Source organism: Rhipicephalus sanguineus, chromosome 5 (genome assembly GCF_013339695.2).
Source record: "Rhipicephalus sanguineus isolate Rsan-2018 chromosome 5, BIME_Rsan_1.4, whole genome shotgun sequence".
NCBI lineage: Eukaryota > Metazoa > Arthropoda > Arachnida > Ixodida > Ixodidae > Rhipicephalus > Rhipicephalus sanguineus.
The window spans coordinates 199,623,090-199,650,411 of NC_051180.1; the positions used below are offsets into that span (position 1 = coordinate 199,623,090).

General features: G+C 47.6%; 2 protein-coding genes across 4 annotated transcripts in view; one reads left to right on the plus strand and one right to left on the minus strand.

Moving 5' to 3' along the window:
• LOC119394569 (amphiphysin) overlaps window positions 1–27,322 on the minus strand; it is a 669,247-nt gene that overhangs the window by 288,933 nt on the left and 352,992 nt on the right. The window lies entirely within an intron of this gene.
• Window positions 13,237–27,322, plus strand: part of LOC119394570 (26S proteasome non-ATPase regulatory subunit 3) — a 143,749-nt gene continuing 129,663 nt past the window's right edge. The window contains exons 1-3 of the mRNA XM_037661892.2: window positions 13,237–13,345; window positions 16,583–16,773; window positions 17,264–17,404. Of these exons, the coding sequence (XP_037517820.1) occupies window positions 13,243–13,345; window positions 16,583–16,773; window positions 17,264–17,404 (435 nt within the window). The 5' untranslated portion in view covers window positions 13,237–13,242. The remainder of the gene's footprint in view (window positions 13,346–16,582; window positions 16,774–17,263; window positions 17,405–27,322) is intronic.

A 27,322-nucleotide genomic window follows, 5' to 3' on the forward strand; every position in this document is an offset into this window, starting at 1 on the left:
TTACATCCTTCCCAAACATAATTTTCAATATGTGGTGGCTCTTCCAAGTCTCTAAGGTGTGTTTCTGTAACCGCATAAACACCTATCTGTTCCAGGTTATAGGAACAGGTTATAGGAAGCGCCACCAATGGCGAGTGGTTGAACGAGAGCGGGGACGCGCACTCCCATAGGGCCCCGCTATCTGGGCAGGTCGGGAGTGCGGCAGGTCGTGATTCCAACATTGATTCTCGGCGCAGAGAGGTTCGAGTTAAACCACACACAGTCACAGACATGACCCGGATGTCCAAACTCCAGAAACAGAAACTCGCGCCTCTCATGGCGTAGGCCTTTCATCGCTTCGGGGTCTTCTCACAGTGTGGGGCTAACTGTTGCTTTCTTCCTTTTCAGTGGACCACTGGTGAGTAGTGGGATTAACGCAATTTCTGTGGCAGATGCCGGTTTATGATAGTTTTTTTGGTTCGTTGGGCAAGGAACGATTTGCTAAGCAGCTTTGCTGTTTAAAGGTTTCCGCTTTGGTCTCCAATCAACCTGGCTTGCCTTGCGTGTGGTAGCTTTCGGCAATCGCCGCAGCTTGCAAAAATGCAACGAATAAGGAAGTGGACTCCAGCACATTGGGAAGCCCAGCTTTCGAGCTTGCCCTTCGACTTGTTCTATCGGAACAGGAAGATCGTCGAGGTTTTCTGGACTAAAGAGACTGAATTGACAGCCGGGCTAGGTGGTCCCGATTCGTTTTCTATTGACTTGTACCTTGCAAAATACAACTCGGATGTCAAAGAAGCACATTCGACCAGCGCTGCTTATTTCTCTATCCCCTCCTCTCGGCAAAGCTGCGTTCGCAGAATTGTATACGCGCAGAAACAGCTCAACATTGTTATACTACAACGGAAAATATTTATTGTCGTATGAATTCACCTTGCCTGCTGCCATAACCGTCCTCTGCCTGTGTGAGTGGCGGGCAGCCTTCCTGAATTGCATTCAGAATGAGGCACTTTCCGGCTATTCTGAAAAAGTTTAGCTATAGTTCAGCATAGCAATGCGATGCTTAATGTCCATACGTCATTGTAACGCCGCGAGATTTCACACATTTGTGACTTCCCATAACAAGCAGGAAAATTTCATGGCAGACCGAAAAATTTTTTACGAATGGCCAGACTTTCTTAAAGGGATACTGAACAAAATTTTCGCCGCCGAGATAAATGACTCAATTGAAAGATTGGGTGCTGAAATTTGTTGAAACAATCTTCATTTCAGCCAGAGACTAGCAGAAAATAATGAATTTAATGAATTTTTCGCGAATTCACGCGTCTAGCGGCCGCGCCGCGAACTAGAGAGGAAGTGACGCGAAACTCCGCGGATAGTGACTCGCCAACCGTGCTCGCAGCAAAATCGCTTACCAATAGACATCGCAAGCCGCCACCCGCTGCCGCGCGTCTCTCTCAAAACGTGTTTTCACGGTCGGGAAGGTGTTCTCCGTGCGTGTTCTCAACCGGCAGCCAACAACGCCATTGCCGCGCTCTCGGCCGTATATTTGTTTTCTCAAGCGGAGCTTGCGCCCACGTCTACGAATTTGCCGTCTGTGTTATGTGCTGCTACGTAATGTGAACGGTGAAGCACCTGACACAACGCAGAATGCCTCAACGCTGTTCTGCGCTAGGGTGTGCCCTGTCATACCTTTCCAACAGAGCCGAAGCTTCGAAGGATATGGACTCGCGCTGCGCGCCCATCGCAGCCAACGTGGGTGCCTTCAAAGCGTGACTTTTTGTGCTCCGAACACTTCGAGGATAGTGACTATGAGTTACTGTGTAAATTGCTGGTTCCGGCTGCCGACCCACGTTGGGCTATGGCGGCTCGTCTGGCTCGTCGTCCTTGCTGTCGCTTGACACAGCAGAACGGTCACACGCATATGGTTGTATTTGGCGCATCCGTTTTGGAGGCCTGTCGAACTCGGAGTCACAATGACCGCTCGTGGAACCACTGACACTCGCACCTTGCATCTTTGCGCTCTCGCGACACGCTCGGTAGTTGTAGCGGTTTTTGAGGAATAAGCGCTATTTTGTTTCCTATGTGGGGAAAAGAGGACAAGGCTCAGCGCCACACCAGCCACCCTCGGTTCTTGAGAGGAGAGGTGGAGAAGGGAAGTGGCAGGGCAGGACAGAGCGTGCCGGTTGCCCCCCTCTTGCTGGTGCACTCGACGTCACGTCCGCCGACAAGCGCAGTGGCATGCAGCCGCCGCGCTCTCACAATCCACTAAAAATACGGCCAACTGCTCGAAATTACGTGAAATAAACGCTGCGTACAGGAATAGTCGTGTCGTCCGAGTCGAATGTAAGTGTTTTCGTAGCTTTTTCAAATTTTTGTTCAGTATCCCTTTAAACTGCGCGAGATGACGAAGACACGAGTAAGAAAAAACATTCGGAACACCACGAGCGCATAAACAGCTAACGACCAATGACGACCGAGAACTAGTGGTAAAAAATATGCTGCATTGAATATAGTGTGTTCTATTTTTTACGCAGTTGTGCGTAAGTGGTCACTACGCGACTGATTTTCATGTCATTTGTTGCATCGTATTACAAGCAGGTGTTGTGTGCACGAGCCAGAAAATTTCGACCAATCATGAACAGCTAACGACCAATGCAGAGGGAAACAATGCGGGGTAGGTTAACATTATAATCGCCCACATTTTGTCAAAGATTCGCGCTCACACTGTTAGCATAGGCGCATTTATTTGGAGGGGCCGGAAGGCCCTCCAAGCAACATGGCAAATGCAAATACGTTGAGTATAAAGAATGTAATATGGCCTCTAATACCACAAATTCTTACATTATAAAGGAAACTTGGGGTTGACAAGTTAACAACAATGGTAATTTAGTAATACAATAATAATAATAATAATAACGTACCAGAAACACTGTTTCGACTAAAAGCAAACGAGGCAAAATATATGCAAACCTGAATATGTGCAAGGAAATGCAGAATTAGTTAGTGTAAAGGAAAGGTGCACTCATTGCTACCTACATTATAAATGCCATTACTGGTGAGCAGCTTTTAGACATTAACGAAATGTCACTGAATGATGCAAATCTAATACTGGGAAGGCCACCATGGACATAATTGTTTTTCATGCATAAAGTTGTCTGGTCAATGTATTAAAAGTGTTGCGTGTAATACTATTACACGCATAGCATATGTATGGTTGTCCCAGTGTATGGTACGTAAAACTGGCTGTACTCTTTCCGGGATGTTATTAAACATAGCTAAGCGAATTCTCCCTCTGTATATCAAACATCACATCACGCTCAGTGCGAATGAAGAGAGTTCTCTCCGTGTATACCCACGGAGGAGAACCCTACTGGTGAACAAGTGGTTACGCTACTGCGCGCATATATGCATTGCAGTCCTCAACGAAAGTATGTGTTTATAGAAAATGAAATGCAGAATGTAGGTTTGTAAAATAACCATACACTCATAGGCAGTTCAAAAATGTGTACCAAATACACATACATACAGGCATATTCACAAATATAGATGAAAAAAAATACAGGTTTATGAGCACAAGCTAGAAGTAAAAGTTGTCATCGAAGGCTGTAAACATGTGGTCATTTTTTTTAATAAGTTCCTATCATTAACGTTTTGTTGGAAAAAAGAATATTCAAATGAATGGTTGACGCGGTGTTAACATTCTATCGTGCTGTTGTCTTGTGCTGTATCTGGAGGTGAATGGAGTAACGGAAGATGCATTCACCTTCACATGCCCCATTAATATTTGAACAAGAAACTTCAAACGTGAATGACGGTTTCTCGTGGATAGAGGTTGAAGGTGAGCTCTGGTTAGCAGGTCTGTTAACGATGTGCGGTCATAGCGATTGTATATAAAGTGAGCTTCCCTTCTCTGAATCGTGTCTAGTTTATCAATGTTCGTCTTAGTACATGGGTCTCAGATAACGGCAGCATGGTCTAACCTGGGCAGAATAACAGATTTATATGTGAGGAGACGTACCGTGGGGGTGGATAGCTTCGGTGGCCTGCAAAGAAAAAATAGTTTACGTTGTGGTTTGGTCGATGTGCTTATTCCACTGGAGATTACTTGATATTAGAAGTCCTAAGGGGTACCTCGGTATGATGATTGTTGTAGCCGTGGTGGTAGGTGAGGGGCATTTTTTGTGAGTAATTGTCTTCAAAATTGCGAGACATCTGGCAATTTTCAAACCACGACACAACCTTCTCAAAAGCTTGAATTAGGAGCAGCTGGTCGGTCGGGTTCTTAGCCTCGTGGTATAGAATACAGTCATCTTCGTAAAGTTCAATTTTTGCTGGGATGCCATCAACGATATTGTTTATAAGAATAAGGAAAAGAAAGTGGACCGGGCCCTGTGGGACACCAGATGACACCGACAGTCTACCCCGAGCAGTGTTGGTTAAAAGAAACAATTTGTTGGCGATCAGTAATGTATGATGAAATCCAGGATAGTAGCTTAGGGTTTGAAGTACTGAGTTTAATTTGTATAGCAGTTTATTATTAGAAAACCGTGTCACAGGCTTTACGAAAGTCTAGAAAAATGGCATCGGTTTAATTACCGTTACTAATAGATACCGCAAAATCATGTATAGTTTCCACTAAAAAAAGCCCCTGCGAAACCCCTGTTGTCCTTTGGTGAAGAAGTTTTGTTCGAGAAATTGTGACACGTGTTTATGTAATATATGTTCCATCAATTTTCAAGCCGTTGAAATTAATGATATGGGACGGTAATGTTTTACGGAACACTTGCTCCCATTTTTTAGATGCGAAGTATCTTATGGCGGAGTTCAATCTGGTGGTGGTGGGGGTGGTGTGTGGCGTGACCACCCTTACTGCGCATGCGCATACCCTCTCCACTCACCCTCTCCCCCCTCTCCACTTCCCATGTCCCCTCTCCACTTTCCCTCTCCCCACCTCCTCTTCACTTCCCCTTTCCACACTTCCTCTGAAATGCAGGCTAGACAGGCCGACATTCTCTCCTGCGCAACGCCGCGATAAGCACCAGCGCATGCGCGTCCCTTCTCTCTCCTCTCCTACGCTGCCCCCCTCTCGCACGCCTGCCGACTGCGTTCCCCGCTCGCCTTGTGAGAATTAATGGCCAGACTAGAGGGAAGACAAGGCGCGCGTAGCATTCCTCTTCGCGTTCCGCGACGCGAGGTCAGTAGCATGCCCAAAGAACGCCAACGGAACGCGATCGTGCAAGTGCTCCGCCTTCACATCGCCTCATGGTCCCCTTTAGCGGGAAATGGTGTAATTTTCTAGAGGTACGACCTTGGATAGTTTCCAGTCTTTGAGAAGCTCGCCCTCCTGCAATGATTTAGAAAACAATACGTGAAGGTACTTAGCCATCGACTCCGCATACTGCTTTAAAAATGCATTTGGGATGTCATCGGGACCACAATTTTTTTATATCTATTTTTAAGAGCAAGTTAAGTATTCCTCTTTGCTAATAATGGCAGTGTCTGGCAGAAGAAAAAGACGCAAGTCGGGGCAATAAATTGTTGTCTTTGTTGAAAACAGATTGGAACTGAGCACTGAATGCGTTCGCTATCTTTGAGCAGCCCTGAGCCATCCATTTCAAAAGCCGTGGAGGAACGTGACGAAGGAGACCTCATTTGCAAAAATTTTCTGGGGATGTGGAGATAAAGTGCAGTAGTAGTACAGCATTGTAATTCTGCTTATCCTTCAATACTTCAAGTCTTGATTATGCGCTATTTTATGAAAACACTACCGACGAAGAAGACGTACAGACGAACAGAAGTAGACGAGACAGTGTCTCGTCTACTTCTGTTCGTCTGTACGTCTTCTTCGTCGGTAGTGTTTTCATAAAATAGCGCATAATCAAGACTTCGACATGAACCAACTAGCCCCAATCATCGCCTTACTTCAATACTTCACCTTAACGCTTAAGGTGGATGTTTCTTGCCTTTGCGAATCCGTTGAAGTGCCCTTCTTCTTTAATCTTTTAAGCGTTCTTTTGAGCTGTAATGTAAATAGAGTTGTCCAGGGGTTTTTTGACAATGCCCGACACAAAATGGTCCATGCATTCCACAACAATAACTTTTAAGTGGTCCCAGAGATGGTTTACACCAGTATCACTGCTTGCAAACGTGTCAAAATAAAAATACAACAAATCTATTATAGAAATGTCATTTGCCCTCGAAAAGTTTGGAAAATGACTGGTTCTTCGATGTGCATTCATAGATACACCGGTGAGTGTCAGTAATACTATTTGATGATCAGAGATGCCAGGATGTATTTCACATTTAAGATGCGGCAAAGCCACGGATGGAGAACAAATCGAGTATAGATCTAGTTCGACCTTGTATCCTTGTGAAGTTGTCCACAATTTGTAATAAAGCAAAGGCAAATACTAAGCCATTTCACCTTCACTGTCGTTTTGCTCCTTGACAGTCGGCGAGTTCCAATCAATGTTTGGTGCGTTTAAATCACCAATTAAAATAATCCCATTTCCTTGTTTTACACGAATGCTCGTATATTTTGTAATTCAATAAGATCAGTGTGTTCCGAGAAGGGCGACCTGTACACAACACCAATAACATACTTAACATTTCCGTGATGAGTTTTGCAGAAAAGAGCTTCAGCATTAGGTACATCGGGAATTCTAATAATGTTCAAAGAATTTTTGAGAAGATTGCGATCTTTCCCGAATGCATTGAAACCAACTGGCACAAGTTCACTATCGGAGACCGAACCATTTAGCCAAGTTTCGGTTTGTAGAAGAATACTGGGATCGGGGGAAAATACAATACTACCTTTTAGTCTTGTTCCATATACTTCTGCAGTTTATGTTCAAAATTCGCATGGGTTGGCGAGGCACTTTATTCAGTTGACCACGTTTGTTTCTGTCGTCATTCCACGTGTCAGCAGTGCCATCTCATGTTTAACATTGGTGTCTCGCACACGCTCTGAGGAATCCCGGGAGGCCTTCTAGTTTGTCAGGACGGTTTCCTTTTCGCGATAATTTAAGGATTACAGGGTGGCGAGCTTTCTGACCTTTGAAGCCGAGCCTATGGATTCTTTCTATAGCTGGAGTTGGTACGTGCAGTTTTTCCGTAAAGATGACTTTCTTTTCTAGTTCCTCCTCGGTAGGCTCTACAGAAGTCTCATCCAAGCTATCTCTTATTATTAGGTTGTTTCTGCGACGTCTGTTATCCAGGTGGTCGTCCACTTTTTCCATGCGCTCTGATGCGAAATAACTTTCTCAGTGTCAGTTGTAAGTTTCTCGAAACTGGAAAGCTGCTCTTCAATTCCGTTATTTATTTCAGCTAAGCTTAGTAGTGATCTTACTCTCCAGTTTCTTTTGGTTGGCACGGATATTTTCTATGGTAGCACTAATTTTATTTTGGCCGGCTAATAGCTGCGTCAGCAGTTCTTTCTCAGACGGACCGGGATATCACCACATACCGACAAATTTATGAAGACTGGAGAAAAGGGCGTAAAAATGCATTTTGCAAAAAGTGGGCAGGGCAGCAGCAATAAGAGCCGGTCGCTACTGCGGTAGGAGTTAGCCATCACCGGCCTGTATTATTACGAGGCAGAAAAGGGTTGGCCACTGCTGCCCGGCCCACTTCCTCCTTGTCATTTCGTCTTCTACGATGACGTGGGCACGGTCATCTGTGTGTTGGTCAACAACGGAGGTCGTCTGCTAGGATGGCAACCACACATGCTACAATGAAGGAAATATTACTTGAATGCCCACCTGCTGTCCAGTCTCCTGTAGCCTGTGGCACAACTGATGCTTGAATGGAATGATTGCAACCGTAAACATTCCTTCTTTTTTCTTTATAGCAGAGCTCTCCCAGCTGGCTAACTGCTGTCGATGAAAAAGTTGTGGAATGGCATTCTCACTGCCTAGCTCTAGTTATGTTGTTTGCCTTAAAGGATGGAGACCAGTCTTTCCTTTACATGCACAACTGGACTTTACATACAGAATTTACATACATGTATACAGGCAGTGACTTTGTTATACCGGTGTCACACGGTGTACTGCCGATCGTGATTAAGCCCAGTCGGGATCAAATTCCTCAAATGTGATTGGCTTCCTTCTGCAGCTTGCGTAAAGGAACCAATCACGACTGCGAAATTCTATCCGGATTAGGCGCGATCGCGATCAAAAGTGCCTGTGTGACACTGGTATTACACGGATCTGGTGCTTCGATTCGGAGGAGCCGACCAGTGCATAGCCCTGCTCCTGCGATCAGAACGCCCGTCAGGAATTAAGCGGTGCATTTCGGCCCCTCGGTTACCCCGCCCCAAATTCTTGATGGCAAATTGCAATGTTCTCTTCACCAACCAGCACCTTCCCCTCTCCCATTACATTTATTGGTCACACTTGTCGTAGGCGAGGTCAGTGCCATCAAACGTGCAGCTGGAGAAAATGGGCAGAACAATTATGGCACCATCCTGTCAAGACGCCATGCACGGCTCTCACGAGCTGCTAGACAAAAGCGCGTCCAGACACAGGGCTGCCTGTCTCCACACTGCTTGCCATGGCAGCAACTCTCTTGCGGACGCACGGCTTTGTGCCGGCTGGCTTGCCTCACTTCCTGGGGCCCAGGTGACCACACTAATTGGCTGAGCCATAAACGTGGACTCCCTTCGCGGTTTTAACAAGACGTGCTTCTGTGGCACTCAATCTCCCACAAGGAGCGGCGACTTTGTCACGTTTGTTCACCACCAAAATCTGCTCAACTAACACTGTTTTTCAGATTAGACTCTGCAACCAAGATGAGCAGTGTTTGGAATTTAGAATAACGGAGAGCTGAGCTAGTTGGTAGGTATTCATTCTAAAAAGACAGGGCGTGCAAACACGGACACAAGAACCAAGTCGGGACACCACAAACGCCGAGTAGCCCGACACCTGAGCTTGAAGATGATGCCAATGGCATGGTGGCACGGCTTGTCTGGGCCATTCAAGAAACACATGCCTGTAATGGCCCTCATAGAAGGCCAGTAAACAGGGTCTGACATTTTTTTCTATCTTGCCAACAAGCTCGCTTATTCTTGCAGAAGGCCAAGGGGATCACATTTGGCCAATATTGCAACGCTGCGTGCCGCGCAGATGCTCCATTCAGAGAAACACTTCCTGTGCCCCTTTTTAGTGTGTGTCCTCTGAAGAAACTGCCAAGTTCAGCCTCTTTCTTTTCGCCAACTGGCAACCTTGTACTATAGCGAACTCGCTCGCAACGGGCATCCCTATCGAAATAAATTTAGTTCTTTTGTTCATCCCAAATGAAGCAGTTGCTTCGTTTTTGACTTGCGATAATTTCCTCACAATTTGGTGCCGAAACCCGGGAAGAAGTTATCGAACTTACCGTTGAGGCAGCTGGGTCAACAGACGTCGACAGCACAACGAGCTTGAGGAAAAACAGCAACGATCCTTGGGCAAGAAACGGTCGACGAGGCGCTTCAACCAACAAGGCCTGACGACGCCACACCCAGCCGAAACCGACACCACTGTTCAAGGCAACGCATACGCCCGGCAACACAGAATCACAGACGCCAGGCATCGTAGACACTAGGATGGACCGGCTCAAGCTAAAAAGGAGCGCCTTAAGAACTCAGGTGACCAAACTTATTTCTGAGGCAGAATTGTTCTTGGCGAGCCATGCGAACGACGGAGCTCTCAGTGTCTTGTCGGCCAGGCTAAGTGCACTCCAAATACAACTAAACGAAGTGGACAATGCCATTGAACCACTAGTTGTTGACGAAGACGCGGAGCAAAACTACATAACAATCGAGTACAACGACCGGATCGTCGCATGCATTGCGAAACTCAGCCAAGAAGCCGAAGAGCAAAAAGAAAAAAAAACAAGCAGAAATGGCCGCGACGCGGGCGCCGACCGACGGCCCTCCGAGGGCTGCGCAGACTCACGTTAAACTACCGAAGATCGAGTTACAGCGATTTAGCGGCGCTTCCAAGGAGTGGCAGTCTTCTGGGAGCAGTTTGAGAGGGCGGTGCACGAAAACGACACCCTCTCCGACTCTGAGAAGTTTCTGTACTTGCGGTCGTCACTTTCTGGGAAGGCTGCATCGGCCATCGACGGCATCCAGGTGACGGGAGCTAACTACAACACAGACATCGAGCTTCTTAAACAGCGCTTCGGTCGACGAGACCTGCTGATACAAGAACATCTGGCTCAGTTGCTCGAGTTGCCACCGGTACGAAACGAGAATGAGGCTATCGGCCTACGTCGACTCTATGACCATCCGCAGCGGAACATAGCCGCTCTCGCAGCGCTCGGAGTCAAAACAGATGGCTACGGTGCCCTGCACTGCTCCGCACTCTTGCGAATGCTGCCATCGGAACTAGTAGTCAACTACCACAAGGGACTCTCCGCTGACATTCAAGGAAGAAGGAATCGGCATCGAGAGTTTACGAGCGTTTCTCAAGACCGAAGTGGAGAGCCGAGAGAAGGCACTGCAGACTGGCCATAGCGAAGTAAAAGGATCCAGCTCAAAACATCGAGATAAAGAAAAAGCAAAACACCAAAGGATCAGCGGCTTCGCTCTTCTCTGCGGGAAAATCGAAGCAGGTCGATTCATGCGCATTTTGCGATGCAAAGAGTCACACGACTCACGAGTGTCAGGCACAAATGTCACTCGATGAAAAGAAGAAACGACTCACTGCGGCTGGTCGCTGCTTCCGGTGCGGCGTAAAGGGACACATGTCGAAACAATGCCGCAACAAAAGGCTAAGTTGCAAGCACTGTGCTAGAAGACACCTGTCACAAATGTGTGACCCCACCTGGAGGCAACCTGAGAACACAGCCGCAGAGTTGCACTCTTCAGCGGAGCAGAAGTCGAAAAATGTGCCTACCATGCTGCTCCAAACAGCCGAAGTATGGGCAGAAGGACGAGAGAGAGTTCTGACGCGCCTCCACTTCGACGGGGGTAGCCTACGAAGTTTTGTCACAAAGAAGCTTTCCCGCGAACTGCAACTAGAGGTGATTGGTGAAGGGGACATCACAATCTACCCATTCGGAGGATCAGGCAACATTATCAAAGAAAAACGCAGAAGAGTGAAACGTTGGCTAAGAAGTCAGTAAGACCGCAACGAGCATTTCATCGAAGCTCTCGAAATACCAGAAATCTGCTCTGATCAACTGCGGGTATCTGAGAACATCTTGCAAAAACTACAAGCGGAAATAGATGAATTGGCAGATGTCACCATTGCACCAGCCCACCTGGCGAGAAGCGGCATTAACATCCTTATCGGTGCCGACTAATACTGGTCGTTCGTGTATGGTGACTTCAAGAAGCTGCAGGGCACACTTGTTGCACTGAAGACCAAATTTGGGTGGACGCTTCAAGGAGCCATTCCCTGCAGTAACTCAGCTGCCTGCTTCTCAATCGCGTCAGTTCTTCGTGCTGGAGTGTCAGATGACACAAGTTTGACCAACGAGCTGAAATCATTCTGGGAGCTGGAGAGCATCGGAATTACTGACTCTTGTGCTCAAACGAACGAGAAAAGCCAAGAAATCATCGACACGTTTTCGACATCGATCAAGAAAACAGACAAGCCCTATGAGGTGGCATTACTACGGAAAGCTCTGAACATTCATCTCGCTCACAACAAAGCGATCGCACAGAAGCGTTTGACAAGTCTTACGAAGAGGCTATTGAAAGATGACGCGACAATTATCGAGTATGACACGGCTATCCGTCAGTACCTGGAGCAAAGGTTCGCCGAACGACTTCCACCGGAATTAATCAATAACGACGAAAACAGAGTTTACTACATGCCTCACCGCGCTGTCTTCAGACCTGATAGCCTTTCAACCAAGATTAGGGTCGTATTTGATGCATCGTCTAGCGACACAGGATGTATCTCCCTGAACGAAGCCCTGGAGCCAGGACCAAACTTAAACCCGGACTTGCTGAAGGTGCTGCTTAACTTCAGAATTCACCACATCGGACTATATTCACTATATTGAGATCTAGCTGTATTCTTGTCAGACAGTATAGACTATAAATCTAGCAGGGATACCAGCACTCTTTTGTACTGGCATAAATTAAACAACATTAGCTAACACTGTATAAATAGGAGCCGAAGAACTTGTATTTTCCTTACTGTTTGCTGCATTTTTGTTCGCTTTTACTTGTTTTATTTTTACTCACTCCCCTCTGTAATGCCTTTGGCCTTGAGGGTACTAATAAATGAAATGAAATAACTTCTATGATGCTGGCTATTTCTCAAATCTGTTTCTTCTGTGTTTTTTTATGGTGTTGTTCTGACGTCTAAAATTTTTAAGAAGCAATCTAGTTCATTCCTGTTGTCGTTTTAGCATAGCTGTAATGCCAAACCAGCGTTTTTTAATGCCATTTTTCAATGTTTTGACATGTGAATATTAATGAAAGCAATCACCTGCCGTTATCCAGTTTTTACAACTAGATACTAGACCAAGGGCAGCTGCTACACACTGCCACAGAATGTGCCCCAAAGTGTTCTTTGGCCATTCTCCTCACCCAAAATGGCACACTCCTTTTGAAGCCTTTTCTTTTGTTTTCCTCAAAACTTGACTTTCATGTGTGGTACATTGTACAAAAGCTCGTAACTTTTGAACAGACCAAGATTTTTTAGTGAAACTTCCCATGCTCCTTTGAGTCATTAAGCTGTGCAATGAACAAGGATAAATTGAAAATTGTGAATAAGTTTTCATGTGATGGGATTTAAATTAAAATGGAACCAATTTTTTTAGTTTTTGGACTGTGAGATACCTAACATTGATGGTGGCACAAATATCCTAGTTCATTGCACAGCCTATACATACAACTACAGTGCTTCCAAGCTATTTTATTTTTGTGTGGTAGGGTCAGTACTTACAACTGCTAGCGCGATGGGCTTATTTCGGGAGTTATTGGTGATTAAGATCTAATTAGTTTAAATTTTTTCGACATAAGACATTGGAAGGGTCTTCTAAAACTGCCGTTCCGAAGGTGTACAGTACACAAAGCAATCAACTTGCAATCAACTTAGGATTTAAATTTAAAAGACTTCTAAAATGGTGGTGACATACCTTAAGAGGTTGGATTCCAAAGAAGGCACGTAGGGGAGGCAGAAAGTTGGCTGGCCAGATGAGATTAAGAAGTTTGCTGGGATAAGCACAGCAGCGGGTTGGTTGGCCTTTGCCCTGCAGGGGCCGGCGTAGTTGGGCTGATAAGGGTCCCAACACCTTCTTTTTCCCCACCAGTGCAAGATGGTTACCGAGCAGCCGGACGTGGAAATGAAGAACGTGGACAGCCCTGCTGTGGCCGAACAAGACGCCGTCAAGGCAGACCCGGACACGTTGACAATTGAAGGTGAACAGGCTACAAGATCTGGCTCAACATATTGGTGTGTGCCAACTGCTTTGGTCATCCCACAGGTTTGAGCGCGGAGGCAAAACACACCTGTGGGTGGACAGCTCAAAAATAGACTGGCACATTCACCAGCAAAACGGCGGCGGGTGTGTCTGGGTGTTGTGATCATTTTATTGCTACCAAGAAAGGGTGATGTCTAACGAAGCAGTTCAAGGAAGAATAGGGCAAGCTCTGTAACAGTGTCCCCAAGGCACATCCGTCCTGCGAGGCACTCGATTCCTAGAAGGGAGGTGTTCCCCCCGTGGCTTGTGGGTAGCCGTGATGCATCAATCAACGGGCCAAGGTGGGCTGGTTTCACACGGTCACAGTTTCTTCTTTTCCACGAACACACGTCTTCAAAAATCAAAGCTTTTTCTCATCACATTAAAGGGGCCTTTGTAGGTAGGAGTCGATGGATGCTGCTTTGGCTGTGCCCATTGTTGGGAAACTAGACACATACACTGGCACGCTTGCTTATTTCTTTCATTTTAATGTGATCAGGGTTCACCTACAAAAACCTGTTACCACCGATTGTCGCTGGCCACGCCGCAGTGTTTGTAAACTTCACGATCGTTTCAGACTGCTCTTTTAAGAGTAAGCACAGGGCACAAGTAGCCCAGCTTATTGTAGAGCTAATGCGAGCACCAGCAATAACGCTGGAAAGTTCAGTAAGGCATGTATACACTCAAACCTCGCTATAACGAACACTGATATAACGAATTATCGATTTTAACGAAGTGAATGAAGAATAGTCTTGTCATATATACAGTGTTACAAATATACGCTTATAACGAATGTTTGGATATAACGAACTTATTTTCGTGTCGGCTGTGACTTTGTTATGAGTTTTGAGTGTAGCGTATAAACTCTTGTAACGGCTGCACTTTTTTTTTTTTTTCAACATTCCAGAGGGAATTTTAGGGGTGCAGCTTACGCACAATTTTTTTTCGGCTTTAAAAATACAATAGACTCGTTATAATGCAAACTGTGATAATTAAAACTTTCTGTTAATTCAAGCTTTTTCCTTGTCCATGCCTCAAAATATCTACTGCCTTTGTTGCTTCTAGCTGAACATTTGCATTTTTGTGTAGATAAGTCGCAGAACGGCCTGCCTACAACACAGCCAAACTAGCCAAACTGCATACACCAACAGTTGTGTACTGCCTGAGCAAGAACAAAAAAAAAAAAAAAAACAAGACGGTCTGGCCTTTGTCTATTGCAGGCCGAACGCTTCCTAAAGTCACTTTCGCCACGCTGCACTGGTGTCGTGCGAGAAAGAGTCCTAGAAGTGGGAATGGTCTACTAGCTCTCGCGGGGCACAACATTTCTCGCATAATTGCTCAGCCGTGCACACGTTTTATAATGACGACTACCGGTATGATTCCTGAGGTCCAAAAACTTTACTGCTGAGCTGTCTGTCAAGTTGCTGCGTTCCTGAGAAACAGTCAACATCACAGTGCAAGTTGGTATGATGCCGAGTCGTATTTATGAGAACTTGTGATAATTCCCACCATAGTCTTCTATGAAGCGACGAAATTCCAATAAAGAAAGGTGTAAGGCAGGGATATCCCCAATGCCATTCACTGTGTGCTTTTAGGAGGTTTTCAGAGCCCTAGAGTGGGATGAGTTAGGGATACGAGTTAACCACGGTAGCCTGTGATTCGCTGATGACATCGTCTTGAGCTCAGGGGACGCATTTCAAATCATGATTGCTGAATTGGACAAGGAAAGCAGAACAGTAGTTCTCAAAATTAATACAGTAAAAGCTCGTTAATTTGACACATTAATTGAGAAAGTCTAATAATTTGTACGCGTTTCCTGGACCCGGCCAGCATATGCATTGTTCAATGGCATCAAACTGGCATCAAATGGCATCAAACTCGGGCAGCTGCGTGCGGTGATGAGGAGCTGGGTGTTGGTGTTTATACTTGGGCTTGGGTAGCCAACGATTCTTGAATGTAAGCACTGCGGCCCACCAGCTTGCCTGGTGGCAAGGGAGGGGACACACAGAGGGAACCCACGCCCACCGGGCTCTTCTGCGGTGTCGCTGCAGGCCCCCCTGTCTTCATCCAAGAGGAGCTTCAATTTGTTATGCTCATATCATAGCTGACATTGGTTTCGAGCTATCTGTTGTAGTTTTTTAGTTACAACACTTGATGGAGTCTCATTGTCATCCCAAAATTAATCAATTAATGAGACATAGGTTCGTCAAAAATTTTTGCATGAGGATATTCACAAGGGCCGATTCTGTGCCATAAAGCTATTGCTTTATTTTTTAATATTCAAACTAGCTCACAAAAAAAATTTTGGAAATCACCTGTACATATTGTCTTACTAACAGCTTTTACAAAGGGCCAATTTTAAAAATCTGTATGATGGGCAGACAAATATGGACAGCTTTACGGCACTTCAGTATCGAACTTCAATATCGAACTTCAATATCGAATGCTTCAATATCGAACTTCAAAAAGACTTGCATTTTCTAAAGCCCAGTTTTCTCATGGTTTTTGATGCTAGCACACTAGTAAAGTGCTTTTTTCTGCACTTCTTATTTTGTTCTACTATTTCACTGTGACATAAAAGATGGTCTGGGCATCGCAAAAAAAAAACAACTGAAAAATGGGACATTTTGACGAAATTTACCGTTCCCATTGCCACGTCCCTCCTTAAAGTAATGTGGTTGATTTTGTATGCTCGCACAATGTTATTGTCATGGTAAATCTTCCCTGTGCTCATGTTAACCTATGTAAGAAAAAGTAGGCACTCACAAAATATTTTATTTGTTTACGTATTACAATTACCTACATTGCCCGAGTTGGGCATCATTGTCAGGGGATAATTACGCACGTAAAGTTGTAATGCAATGTGTCAAAACAGCCATAGATCTAGCATATACAGACATCGTGGTAATAGAGACAGCAGGATCATTACAATGCCTAGGACACCCCTCGAAGTAATATTTAAAACAGATTTATGTAAAGTTCTGTATAGCAGAAGAAAAGTTTGGTGGAGATACGCTTTCATTGGGAAGCAGATTCTGCTCTTCAATCGTTTGAAGAGAGCCACTAAGAAATTTGTTTGTGTTGTGTTCTTTAGTTGATGCCAATGTTGAATCCCTTTTATACACTACTGCCTGTGAGTGTCGTAAAGCTGCCTTGAAGCACTAGCCGCTCCACCCAAGGAATGCTTGTTGTGCAGACATCAAGGAGCAGGCTCGACACATTGAGAAGGCAGTGACCAGCAAGGAGCCCCGGTTCATCCTGCGCATCCTGCGAGCGCTGATGCCCACTCGCAAGCGGCTCAATGACCGAGTGCTGCGCAAAATCGTCACGGGCTTCTTCACCCACTCGAGCCAGGACAGGGAAGCTCTGCTGGGATGCCTCGAAGAGGTGCACGTTTGGCTCCGTCTTTACTGGCTAGGAAATTTGTCCACAAACCCCGTGACGCAAACTGACAGCTGCCATAATTCTTGCTCTGTTGCCTGCCTTGCAAGCAGAATGTGGAGTTTTAGCTTTAGCGTTTGCCCGGCATGTGCCTTGCTTGGTGCCCACCTACTTATGTTTCAGTGTATTAGAGCAGTCTGCTCTCAGGGACACGTCACAACTGGCTGTAGTGTCAGCGCGGTGTTATTTATCTCATTAACAAAGCATTTACTGCACAGAATAACTTTAGCAAGTTTAGAGCCAGCTTTTTAAATTATTGTCAACACCAGATACTTGTGTCAAGGTTTTAATTTAAATCCCATTATTTGTGTACTGTTTGCATAATTATTGAGTACTAATTCCTATTTGCTTGGACTCGACATGGAACAAAGAATTTCTCTTGATTTGTGCAACCTCTTTGTGCATGCCAACGCTCCCTTTCTTGTCACTGCTACAGCCCATGGAGACGGAAGGTGTCGTGAAAGAAAGCCGCATCCGCAGTTCTAAGACCTCGCACCTGCCTCTGCTTCCAGAGCTGGATGTCTACATTCACCTCTTGGTGCTGGTCTACCTCATTGATGCACAGCGGTATGAGAAGGTGGGTCCATTCATCAGGCAGTTTGTTTTCCTTCCCGGTGGGAGTATTACACAAGGGGTGGCATAAACAGTGTTAATTTACAAGTAAAATAATCAATGCATATGTTACAACTACAGTCAAACCTCATTAATACGTACCCGCTTTAATCGTACTAACAGTTAAAACGTAGTTGCGACGAATCCCCAACCGAATCTCATAGAGCCTAATGCATTGACTGCCCGCTTAAGCCGTAGTGCTTGTGGGAATCTAGCACGCCCTCCCCTTTGGCTCCTCGTTCCCCAGCTAGCGCGTGTGTTGGCCCCGCGCGGTTCGAGCGCCGGAAACCGCCGTTAATCGGCACTATGGCGACCACGGCGGCAGTGCCAGGGCTCTTTGTCTGGTGCGAGCCATGTGTCGGCTCCCGGCGTGCGGGCATGCGTCCGCACGTCTCGACATGCTCACGCCACCTTGCTAGCCTACGTCACTGCACTGCGCCTGTCCTCGTTGGCCACCAGTCACAATCCCCTTCCCCCTTGAGCTCGCTTCTGTCTGGCGCTGGCTTGCCGCGTCAGATGCTCTCAGGCTGGCACGAGAGGTTGACGCGCTGCTCTAGCAGGCGGCTTCTCATTCGTGTGCTCGACTGCTGCCCTTTGTGTGATAAGCGCCGCTGGCAAGCGTACTCGATAGGTCTTGCGGAGTTCCCCTTACGGCCTGCAAGCCCGTGACTGTCGTACTGTGCTGCATCTTGGGTTAATAAACCCGTGTTGTTTGTTGACATCCTGCCTCGAGTGCCTTTTCTGCGCCGTGCCGGAGTCGACGAACCCGGCCGTAGCGCCTTTGTTCGCTGCGGCAGTGGAGAACGTCGCGTCCCTTGCCATTCGCCTCGTAGGGTAAGCGTCTCGCAAACCTATCTCCACATGCTTCACCGACGAACGCGCTAGCATGACTTATCGCCGACAACCTTATCACAATAAGTATATTCAGAAATCTGCTCGGCCATGCGTGCGGTGCAGCGTTACTTTAAGCCTCCTGCACGCTTTTAATAGGCGACAATCTGAACGCGCTGGGCCGTTGATCGCTGCCGCCTCGTTGTGCGGGGCCGTGTTCAAGTGCGCGCCGCTTTGTAGAAACGAAAGCAGCTCACTGTTGCGGAGTTAAGCGTTGCTGGTCGCGGACAACGAGAAACCTCTTTGCATTGACGCTATCACGCTAAACACACGCGTACCGTACAGCAAGCGTAGCGCTGTTGTAACCATACTGCACGCTTTTATTGAGCGGCCACCCAAACGCGCTTCCATCCGCTGCCAGCACCGCTAGAGCGTCGCAGAGTGCATATCACTTGCAGGAAGCTCGTCATCACTGCGTTAACTGAACAAGCTACTCACCGCATCTGTGCACGATCTGGAGCGAAGTGGGTACGAAGAACACTCCCACGATAAATGCGCGCATGCAGTGCAGCTAGCGGCCCGGCAGTGACGGCGTGAGCCGAGAAGGCGACGCGCTGCACGCAACTAGCCAGGAGACGATCGGCTCCACGCAGCCATACCGTGTTTCACTGAAACTGTGTCAATTTTCGTTTAGTAGCCAATCGCGGTACAGACGTACAGACATATAGCCGACACTGTCCGTTCCATCGCTATGTCGGTCACTGCGTATACCGGACCCTGTAATCGTTATGAAATGCTCCTTGGCGTCGCCACCGCGCGCTATCGGCACTACCGGACGGTCGTGCGAGAGGGCCAGAATCTTTTCTCCACTTTGGCAAAAACAAAGAAAAAGCTTTGCAGTGGGTAGTTTAGGCAATATTTGCTGTGGCACTGTATATATTTCTTTGCTGGCGGCGATGCCGTACGCCAGGAGATGCAAATCTTTACTTGGTGGTTAATGCGTACTACCGTTTAGTGCGTAGTGCTTGGGTTGAAGATGATCAGTTACGTGTTGTGGAAATAATGATGGGCACGTTATGTCGACAATGGTAGATGGGAGGTCGTTCCAGTCTCGCCGTGCGGAGAGAAGAAAATGCTGAAAATGTTGATGTTCGGCACGTATTAATGAAATCTCCTGTGGGTGGCTTGCCCTGTGTGATACAGTCAAACCTCGTTACAACAAACACCACATTAACGAACATTTCAGATTAACGAACTTTTAAGAAATCACGTGCTGACTGCTTATAGTTTCAATGTAAAAATATTTCACTACTACGAACTTCAGAATAACGAACATTTCAGAATAACGATTGTTATTTAATTCCCATGTCATCTTAACAACAACTCAGTACTACGAACTTATATCCCGAAATGCGAGGATTCTTAGATTTCAGTGTATCGGTCATGGCAGTCGGAGCTGTAAGCTAGCAGACGACGCAGCGCGAAGAGCGGACGCCCTCCCGCAAAAACCTGAGATGGCGCGGGAGGAGAAGGACATGGGCGGAGAACGATTTTTTTTTTTCCCCCCCTTCGTTAAGGAGGCGACGACGCATCAGGTTTTGTAAGCGGAGTGCCGGGGAACATGGGCTCGGAAAACCTGAGACGGTGCGGGAGAAGAAAAAAAAAGTACAAATAGCCACCGCTTTTCTTTTTTCCTGCATCACGTTTTACTTGCTTGCTTTTTTATCAGTTCGCGTGCTGTCACCTGTATCAGTCTTCTGCGTATTTTATTGTATTGGAAGTGCCTCCCGGCGTTCGTGTTGCCCTGAGCTCAACAACTCCTCCTACGGCGAAGAAGCGGAAGCAGCTTTCTTTGAGTGAGAAAGTAGACATTCTTCGTGAAATAGAAGACGAGAAGAAACAAACAAGCCGTCCTGGCTAAAGAACGAGAAGTGGCACGGTCGACGATCACCATGACTCTCAAAGATAAAGGATTGCAGCGATGACATGGACGACGATGTCACGGTAGCACCCGAAGACCGCGACGAGTCCATGTCAGCCACGGATGCGTTAGACTTCAGTCGACGTCCGATTTCCCGGACGCCCGAAATTCCGGACATGCCTGATTTCCCGGACTCATCTGTGGCACCGTCAAGTTCCCCGTAGAGTCAATGTATTAAAAAGTCCGAAATTCCGGACACTTATAGCCTTCGCTATGCGATTTCCCGGACTTTTTACTGTTAACCGCCGACCCAAAGTCACCACCGACGCCGCCATTTTGGTTGTTTTCATTTTCATATCCTTGAACCCACCATACTCGCATCAGCAGCAACGCCGAACCGCCCCACGGCTGCCGTAACCTCGAAACCGCACGTGTCAATCCGTTGCCAGCCGTATCTTAGCCAAGCCAAACCTCACTGTGTTCGTTCACGTGTTGTTTTGTCAGCTGTGCCAGCTCTGCGGTCGTGTCTGCGGTTGATCGTTTGCTGCTGCGGGCTATCTTCAGTGGTCACGTTTCCCGACCTTCAGCATCCACCGAGTTCCTAGCTGTTTCGTGCTGCGCTTTTCGTCGAGCGGATTCGCCGTTTACAGCAATGGCACCGACTGCTCCTTCGTCTTCGTCAGCGCCTTCGAAGCGCACAAAGCCACCTCGTAGGCTCACGATGATGAACTGCCATCCGCGGACGTTGCCTTCGACGATCTGCGCGCTGGCGGCGTGTTGATTCCAGCCGAGATAACCCTTGAGGGCTTCGCCGACGCTGACAAAGACCTCGAGCTATGTGCGGAGTTGACCGATGACGAAATCATTCATCAAGTTACGGAGGATTCCGATGCCGACACCGAGAACGAAGAGCCAGCTCCTACACAGCCAACGAACACGGAGTTGACGCGAGCACTGATGACACTGTCATTGGTGTACAGCGGCAACATGACGTTGACTGAAATTGAGGCAGACATAATCGCGGGCAAGTGGACCGTGCAAAAGAAAATAAGCGACTTCTTTGCGCCCAAGTGCTGACCTATGAGGTAGTGCCGGCCACGTCGTATTTTTTTTTTATAAACGGCTCTTTTCAGAGCCACCTAAACAATGCATTGGCTGAATTGCTATGGGAATCTTGTACTCCGGCTGTGACCCTCTCCGTCAGCGAAAAATACCTACCAAAAATGTGCGTTTTCACGTGCATTCGTTTTTCCAGACTGCCCGATTTTCCGGACGTTTTCGCGGTCCCTTGAGGGTCCGGGAAATCGGACGTCGACTGTACTTGAGGAAACTCCACATATTCATAGAAAAAGCGGCACAGCGACGGAAGCGGCGCATAAAAATGCAGACGGTCTAGAATTGTTCATGACGCAGAGTTTGTGCTGCACCCGTCAAAAAACGATCACGGACTGTTTCAAATAAACGTGCCTTGTCTGACGTTCACGTGTGCATCGTTATGAGAAACGAGTTCAAGGACGTACCGTTGCAAAGGTAGGACGTTTGCGTTACTGAAATTCTATTGCTATGGTAAACTTTTGGGATTTCGCTATAACGACCTTTCAGAATAACGATCATTTTTCCGCGGTCCCCTGAAGTTTGTTATACAGCATAGACCGCTTATAACGTAAGTCGCCAGAGTCGCGAATATCCGCACTATAAGCGGTACCGCACTATAACCAAAACAACATTTTTGAAAGGTTGCACGTGTGCAAAACATGACCAACGGGTAGGCACGCGATTCCGACTATCGAGGCATGCGACTGGGACGTAAGTTTGCGTCTGCTTACATTTGGAAATGTTGAACGGTTAGCGTCCGCGGACCTGCGGTGCCGACATAACGAACGCGGAAAAAATGCGCCGTCACGGGAAGTCGCTGCGGTAGCACACTGCGCGTGCGCCATGTCGAAAACGGTGGCGACCACAAAGCACCACTCCAGTGTTTCACACACACACCCGCGTTTTCGTTAAAGATGTAAGTCACCCCTTCTAAGTGCAACAACTGCAAAATGTTTCATTGACTCGGCACCAAACCGCAACTTCTGTAGTCCGCGGCCGCTGACATGGCAGCTAACGCTCGTTAGGCCTAGCGTGCGCGTTGCAACTTGGCATGCCACCGCAAGAAGCTTGCCCTAGGAGATCGGGCGTAGAAGCGATCGCGCTCGCGAGCTAAACCGAGGGCATCACGCGTGAAACGCAGTTTCGGTTCGCGGTCGGGAGAACAGCCGCGGCAACTATCCTGAAAAGGTCTTTCAAACATTGTAAGTCCGCCTGTTGGTGGCAAAGGCGAAAGCTCAATCGCGTCTCAAAGCATTGTTACTTGCAGGGGAATCGAGGTTGCACGCGCGATATCTGCGCTCTACGATGAAGAAACTATTTTCCTGACGGAGACAAATAGCGGTAACGCGCTCTTGATGCGGACGCGGGCGCCCGTACGTAGCGGAGAGCGCATGTCATGCAGCCGGGGCAAAGCGCGCATGTGGTAGTGGTTTGCAGAGGAAAAGGCGCCTAATTTCTGCAGCCCGGTCGGGAGCACAGCGCAGCGCCTAAAAGCGCGCATGTCAAGGGGGCAAAGGCCTCTCCGTCGGCCACGCAACCGCTCCCCCTCCTCACACCACGCACCCGCGCCGGCTGCTGTCCCCCACCGCCACCCGTTTTTTTATTTCTCCCCCCGCTCCTTGTTCGTTCGTTCCACGTCCGCTCTCCCCCGCCGGCGCATCTCCACTGAGCAGCACGCTCGCTCCCTCGCATCTCTGAGAACGTTCCGGCAGCCGCATTATAACCGGTCTTTCATCTCGGGGGGACTGCACAATAAGTGGTATGCGTATACATGGAGTTCTATGGGAGGGTAAACGGGAGTCAGAAAAACCGCATTATAGCCGGTACTGCACTGTAAGCGGTTACGTTATAAGTGGTCTGAGCTGTACCGAGATTTCACTGTATGCGCATTGCAGGTTTGATGTAAGTAGGTTGACGCAGCTTAGAACTGTGAAAGAACTTATGGTAGAGACAGAGAGAAGCAGTGCGCCGATGCAGAGTGAGTGATGGAAGATTAGGTAGTAACTTTCGTAACGTGATGCTGATGCCGTATGAGTATGAAGAGTTAATGAAGTGAGCTGTACGGTCTTGAACTGATTCAAGAGCGTTGATGAGATATGCTTGATGCGGGTTCCAGATAACGGGTGCATATTCTAACTTTGGTCGTACAAGTGATGTGAGGCACATAATCTTACGTGCTTTGGAGCTTTTCCAAGGGGACATTTTAGAAACCCTAAGGTTTTGTTAGATGCTTAAATGACGTTTTGAATATACGTACGCCAGATCAAGTTGCTGGACACAGTGATACCGAGGTACAGTAGACTCTCAATAAACGAAACTCTCTTAAATGAAATTGCTGCTTAAATGGAACAACTGCCTCTAACATGATTGGTTTTGTGCTTGAATTCTGCACCCCTTTTCTTCTCTCAGTAAACGAAACTCCTGTTAAATGAAACATATTTTCCTGGTCCCTTCAGCTTTCGTTTAACAGGAGTCTACTGTATTTATAGTAGTTAATCGATTCTGCTATGCGTGAATCATAGTTTTGCATTTATTAACAGTTAATCTCATTAAGCAGGTAGTACACCATTGTGAAACATTAGCAAGATCATTCTCTAAAGTAGTGGTGGCACAGAAATTTGGACACAGTTTGACTGTTGCATCACACTAATGGTTGCATATAGGGGCCACCTGTACAATATCAGCAACAAATACAGCCTAAAAAGTATTTAAATGGAGTTTTGAAGTTCGTGAAAGTGCAGAATCAGAAATAGAAGCAAAAAGCGATGATGTCATCGAGCAGGGCCATTTTGTAAACAACGTACGTTACGAGTTTTGGCCGGCTTAACCGGAGACGCGTACGAGACGGACAATGCTGCTAGCGACACCTGATGATGCATAGCCTAAACAGAGACCTACAAAATAACACTGCAGCGACTTACTGACTTACCGCTTACTGACTCTGTGTAAAGCATTGGCAGTGAGGTAATTAAGCAACTCACAGTATTCCCATTGCTTTTTTTTTTCTACAAGAACAGAAGCGCAACGGAGAAAGAAAAAATTCGGCAGATCTCACGTACCGTGGGAGTCGATATTATGCGAAGCATGCGGCGGGTAGGTGACTCTGGCGTAAGTTTTTTACATAGTGACACGTTATAAAATGACGCTAAAGAAATGTATAAATATTTTACGCACACACATATATATGTTGAAGAGCCTCATATGTGTTATATAACCAGTTTACGGTTGGGTAACGCTACCAATGGCAACGTGGGTATTACCAACACCAGAAGCGGTAAGCTGATATGTAGTGCTTATATGTGTCCCGAAAACGCACGCATGTTTCACGAACCCATGTGCATGTGTGCAAGAAGTTCTTGACAGTTCTTGAACAAAGGCATCATCACCGGGATCAGTGAGCACCAGCAGCTGGTCATGAATTGTTATAGGATCCGGTCGTGATCGTGGTGACGAGGGGTCCATGTGTAGTGAAGTATGTGGTACAGTAGAGCTGTTGGAATTCGTCGATGCCTCGGTCATTTTGTCGACAAATTGTCTGTCGACAGAGCCGGCGACGTGTCGGAACCTGAAGGCACCCTTCGCGTTGGTGAGGTATAGGCTGTCGCGGCTGGTAGGCCTGGATAGTGGTACGTAGACCAATATCAGTGGATGGTGTTTGTCGTATTCATAGACTATACCTGGGCGTATGTGGCCTACGTAGCCTATCTACCAAGCGGCTGTCAGTCAATCTGGCATCGTCCTCGGTCAGCATGAGGCCATCGCACAGCCTCGTAAGAAATGAAGATCGTAAGAAATGCTGCGTCGTTCTGGCGGTCTAAGAGCACTTTACGGTGCGGTGATGTGAATATCATACGTAACTTTCGTTGATGTATTCCTCCGGGGTCGAGCAATGCTTCAATATAGCTTGCTGAATAATAGAAATACAAACATATAGTTTATTAGACTGTTACAAAAGCGGAGCCAACACTTGAACTACAGACGTTAATCTGACATCATGCAGTGTTTATTGCTTTCTTGTAAAATTACCGTATAGTGCGGAATATAGGTCGAGATTTTTTCCAAAAAATGTCACTAAAAAGTCGCCCCTCGACCTATATACCGGCCCTTGGCACAAACCGAGTGATCGTCTGGCAACAGGGAGCGTCGCATGCTTCTTGGGCATCAGCATCGACATCGCCTCCATGAGCCGATGAGCCGACGCCCGACGCCATTTTTCTTTTCTTGTTCATCTGGTTAATCTGGTGTTCCTAGCGAGTGGCGACCTTCCTCTGCGGCCAGCTATGAATACCGGGACGCGGCGCCAGTTCACCGCCGCGTTTAAAAGTAATTGAATTCGCGGAAGCGAATGGCAACATGTCGGCGCAGCGGCAGTTTGGAGTATCTGAGAAAAGCGTCAGGTACTGGCGCAACCAGAAATCCAAACTGTCGGTGTGTAACGCGCGGAAGACGTCGTTTCGCGGTCGCCGAGCTGTGCACCCGGAACTCGAGGACAAAGTGGCGGATTTCGTCCGCGAGTACCGTGCCAGGTCCCTGCCAGTGAGTGCGGAGCTCATTCGCTCAAAAGCCGTCGAGCTCGCCCGTGAAGCCGGTCTGTCGAGAGAAGACTTCAAGGGGGCCATTTATTGGGTCCGCCGCTTCATGCGACGCAAAGGGTTTGCCCTTCGACGGCGCACGTCAATCTGCCAGAAGCTGCCGGAGGAGTACGAGGACAAATTGATAGAGTTTCAACTCTACGTGAATAGCCTCCGGCGGCAGCATGGCTACATGTTAGGCCAGATCGGCAACGCCGACGAAACGCCGGTGTGGTTCGACATGCCGTCGTCCACAACCGTCTGTGAACGCGGGGCAAAGGAGGTGAAGCTGCTGTCGACCGGAAGCGAGCATTCGCGCTTCACCGTGATGCTTTCCTGCACGGCCGATGGCAGAAAGTTGCCCCCGTTCATCATCTTTAAAGGGGTGGTGCCACCAAATTTGTGGCTTGCGCGTTCTTTGCTGTAAGCGTTTCCTATAGCTCCAGGAAGCATGATGCACACACCAAAATTCATGTATTCTCGCTAAATAATTTAATATTGCCTTTTGATGTGGACAACTTTCGGTTTCGGTTTCTGGGCGCCGAGGTTGGGCAGTGACGTAGAAGTGTAGGAGGCTTGGTCACGTGACCACACAAGACTGTGACGCACTTAGCCAGGAAGCGATCGAAACTCGGCTAGTGGTGTAGCAACCGATACTTTGCCAGTGCTACAGTGAACTAGAATATATTCTAGTTCACTACAGCCGGTACGTACGTTGCAGAGGGTGGCGCAGGTCCGAAGGTCACACGTCACTACAGCAGATCTGGTGTGACGTCATTACAACTTTCGTTGCCCTTCCTATACATCTACGTCAGAGTTGGCGCGCTAGCGATGGGCTTCGATCGGGAGAGTGGGCATTTAGGTACATTTTGGAAGTGAATTAAAATATATTCTAAACGTTTGCTGTGTCCGACTCTTCGTGTGGAGTGTCCTTGCATACAGAGAAAACCCACAACAAGCTTGTTATAGCCTCGAAATTTGGTGGCACCACCCCTTTAAGCGGAAGACGCTGCCGAAGGAGGCCTTCCCGCGGGATGTCGTCGTCCGCGTGAACGAGAAGAGGTACATGGACGAGGCCCTAATGCGCGAGTGGATCCGCACAGTGTGGTACCGGCGGCCCGGAGCCCTCCTGCAGCACCGGAACATGCTCGTGTTGGATGCATTTCGCGGGCATTTGACGGCATCGGTGAAGGAGGCACTTCGCGACGGGAAGACTGATCTCGTCGTCATTCCGGGAGGGATGACGTCAACGCTGCAACCGCTGGACGTCGTCCTCAACAAGCCCTTTAAGGACCGTGTGCGTGCGTTGTACAGTGAATGGATGGCTGGCGACAACCAGGGGCGGATCCAGGTGCCAACTTTGGGGGGGGGGGGCGGTTCCTTCATCTGAGCGGGGGGGGGGGGTAGGGTAGGGAGGAGGAGAAACAGGCACTGCAGGCAGGCGGGGGGGGAGGACTGACACATG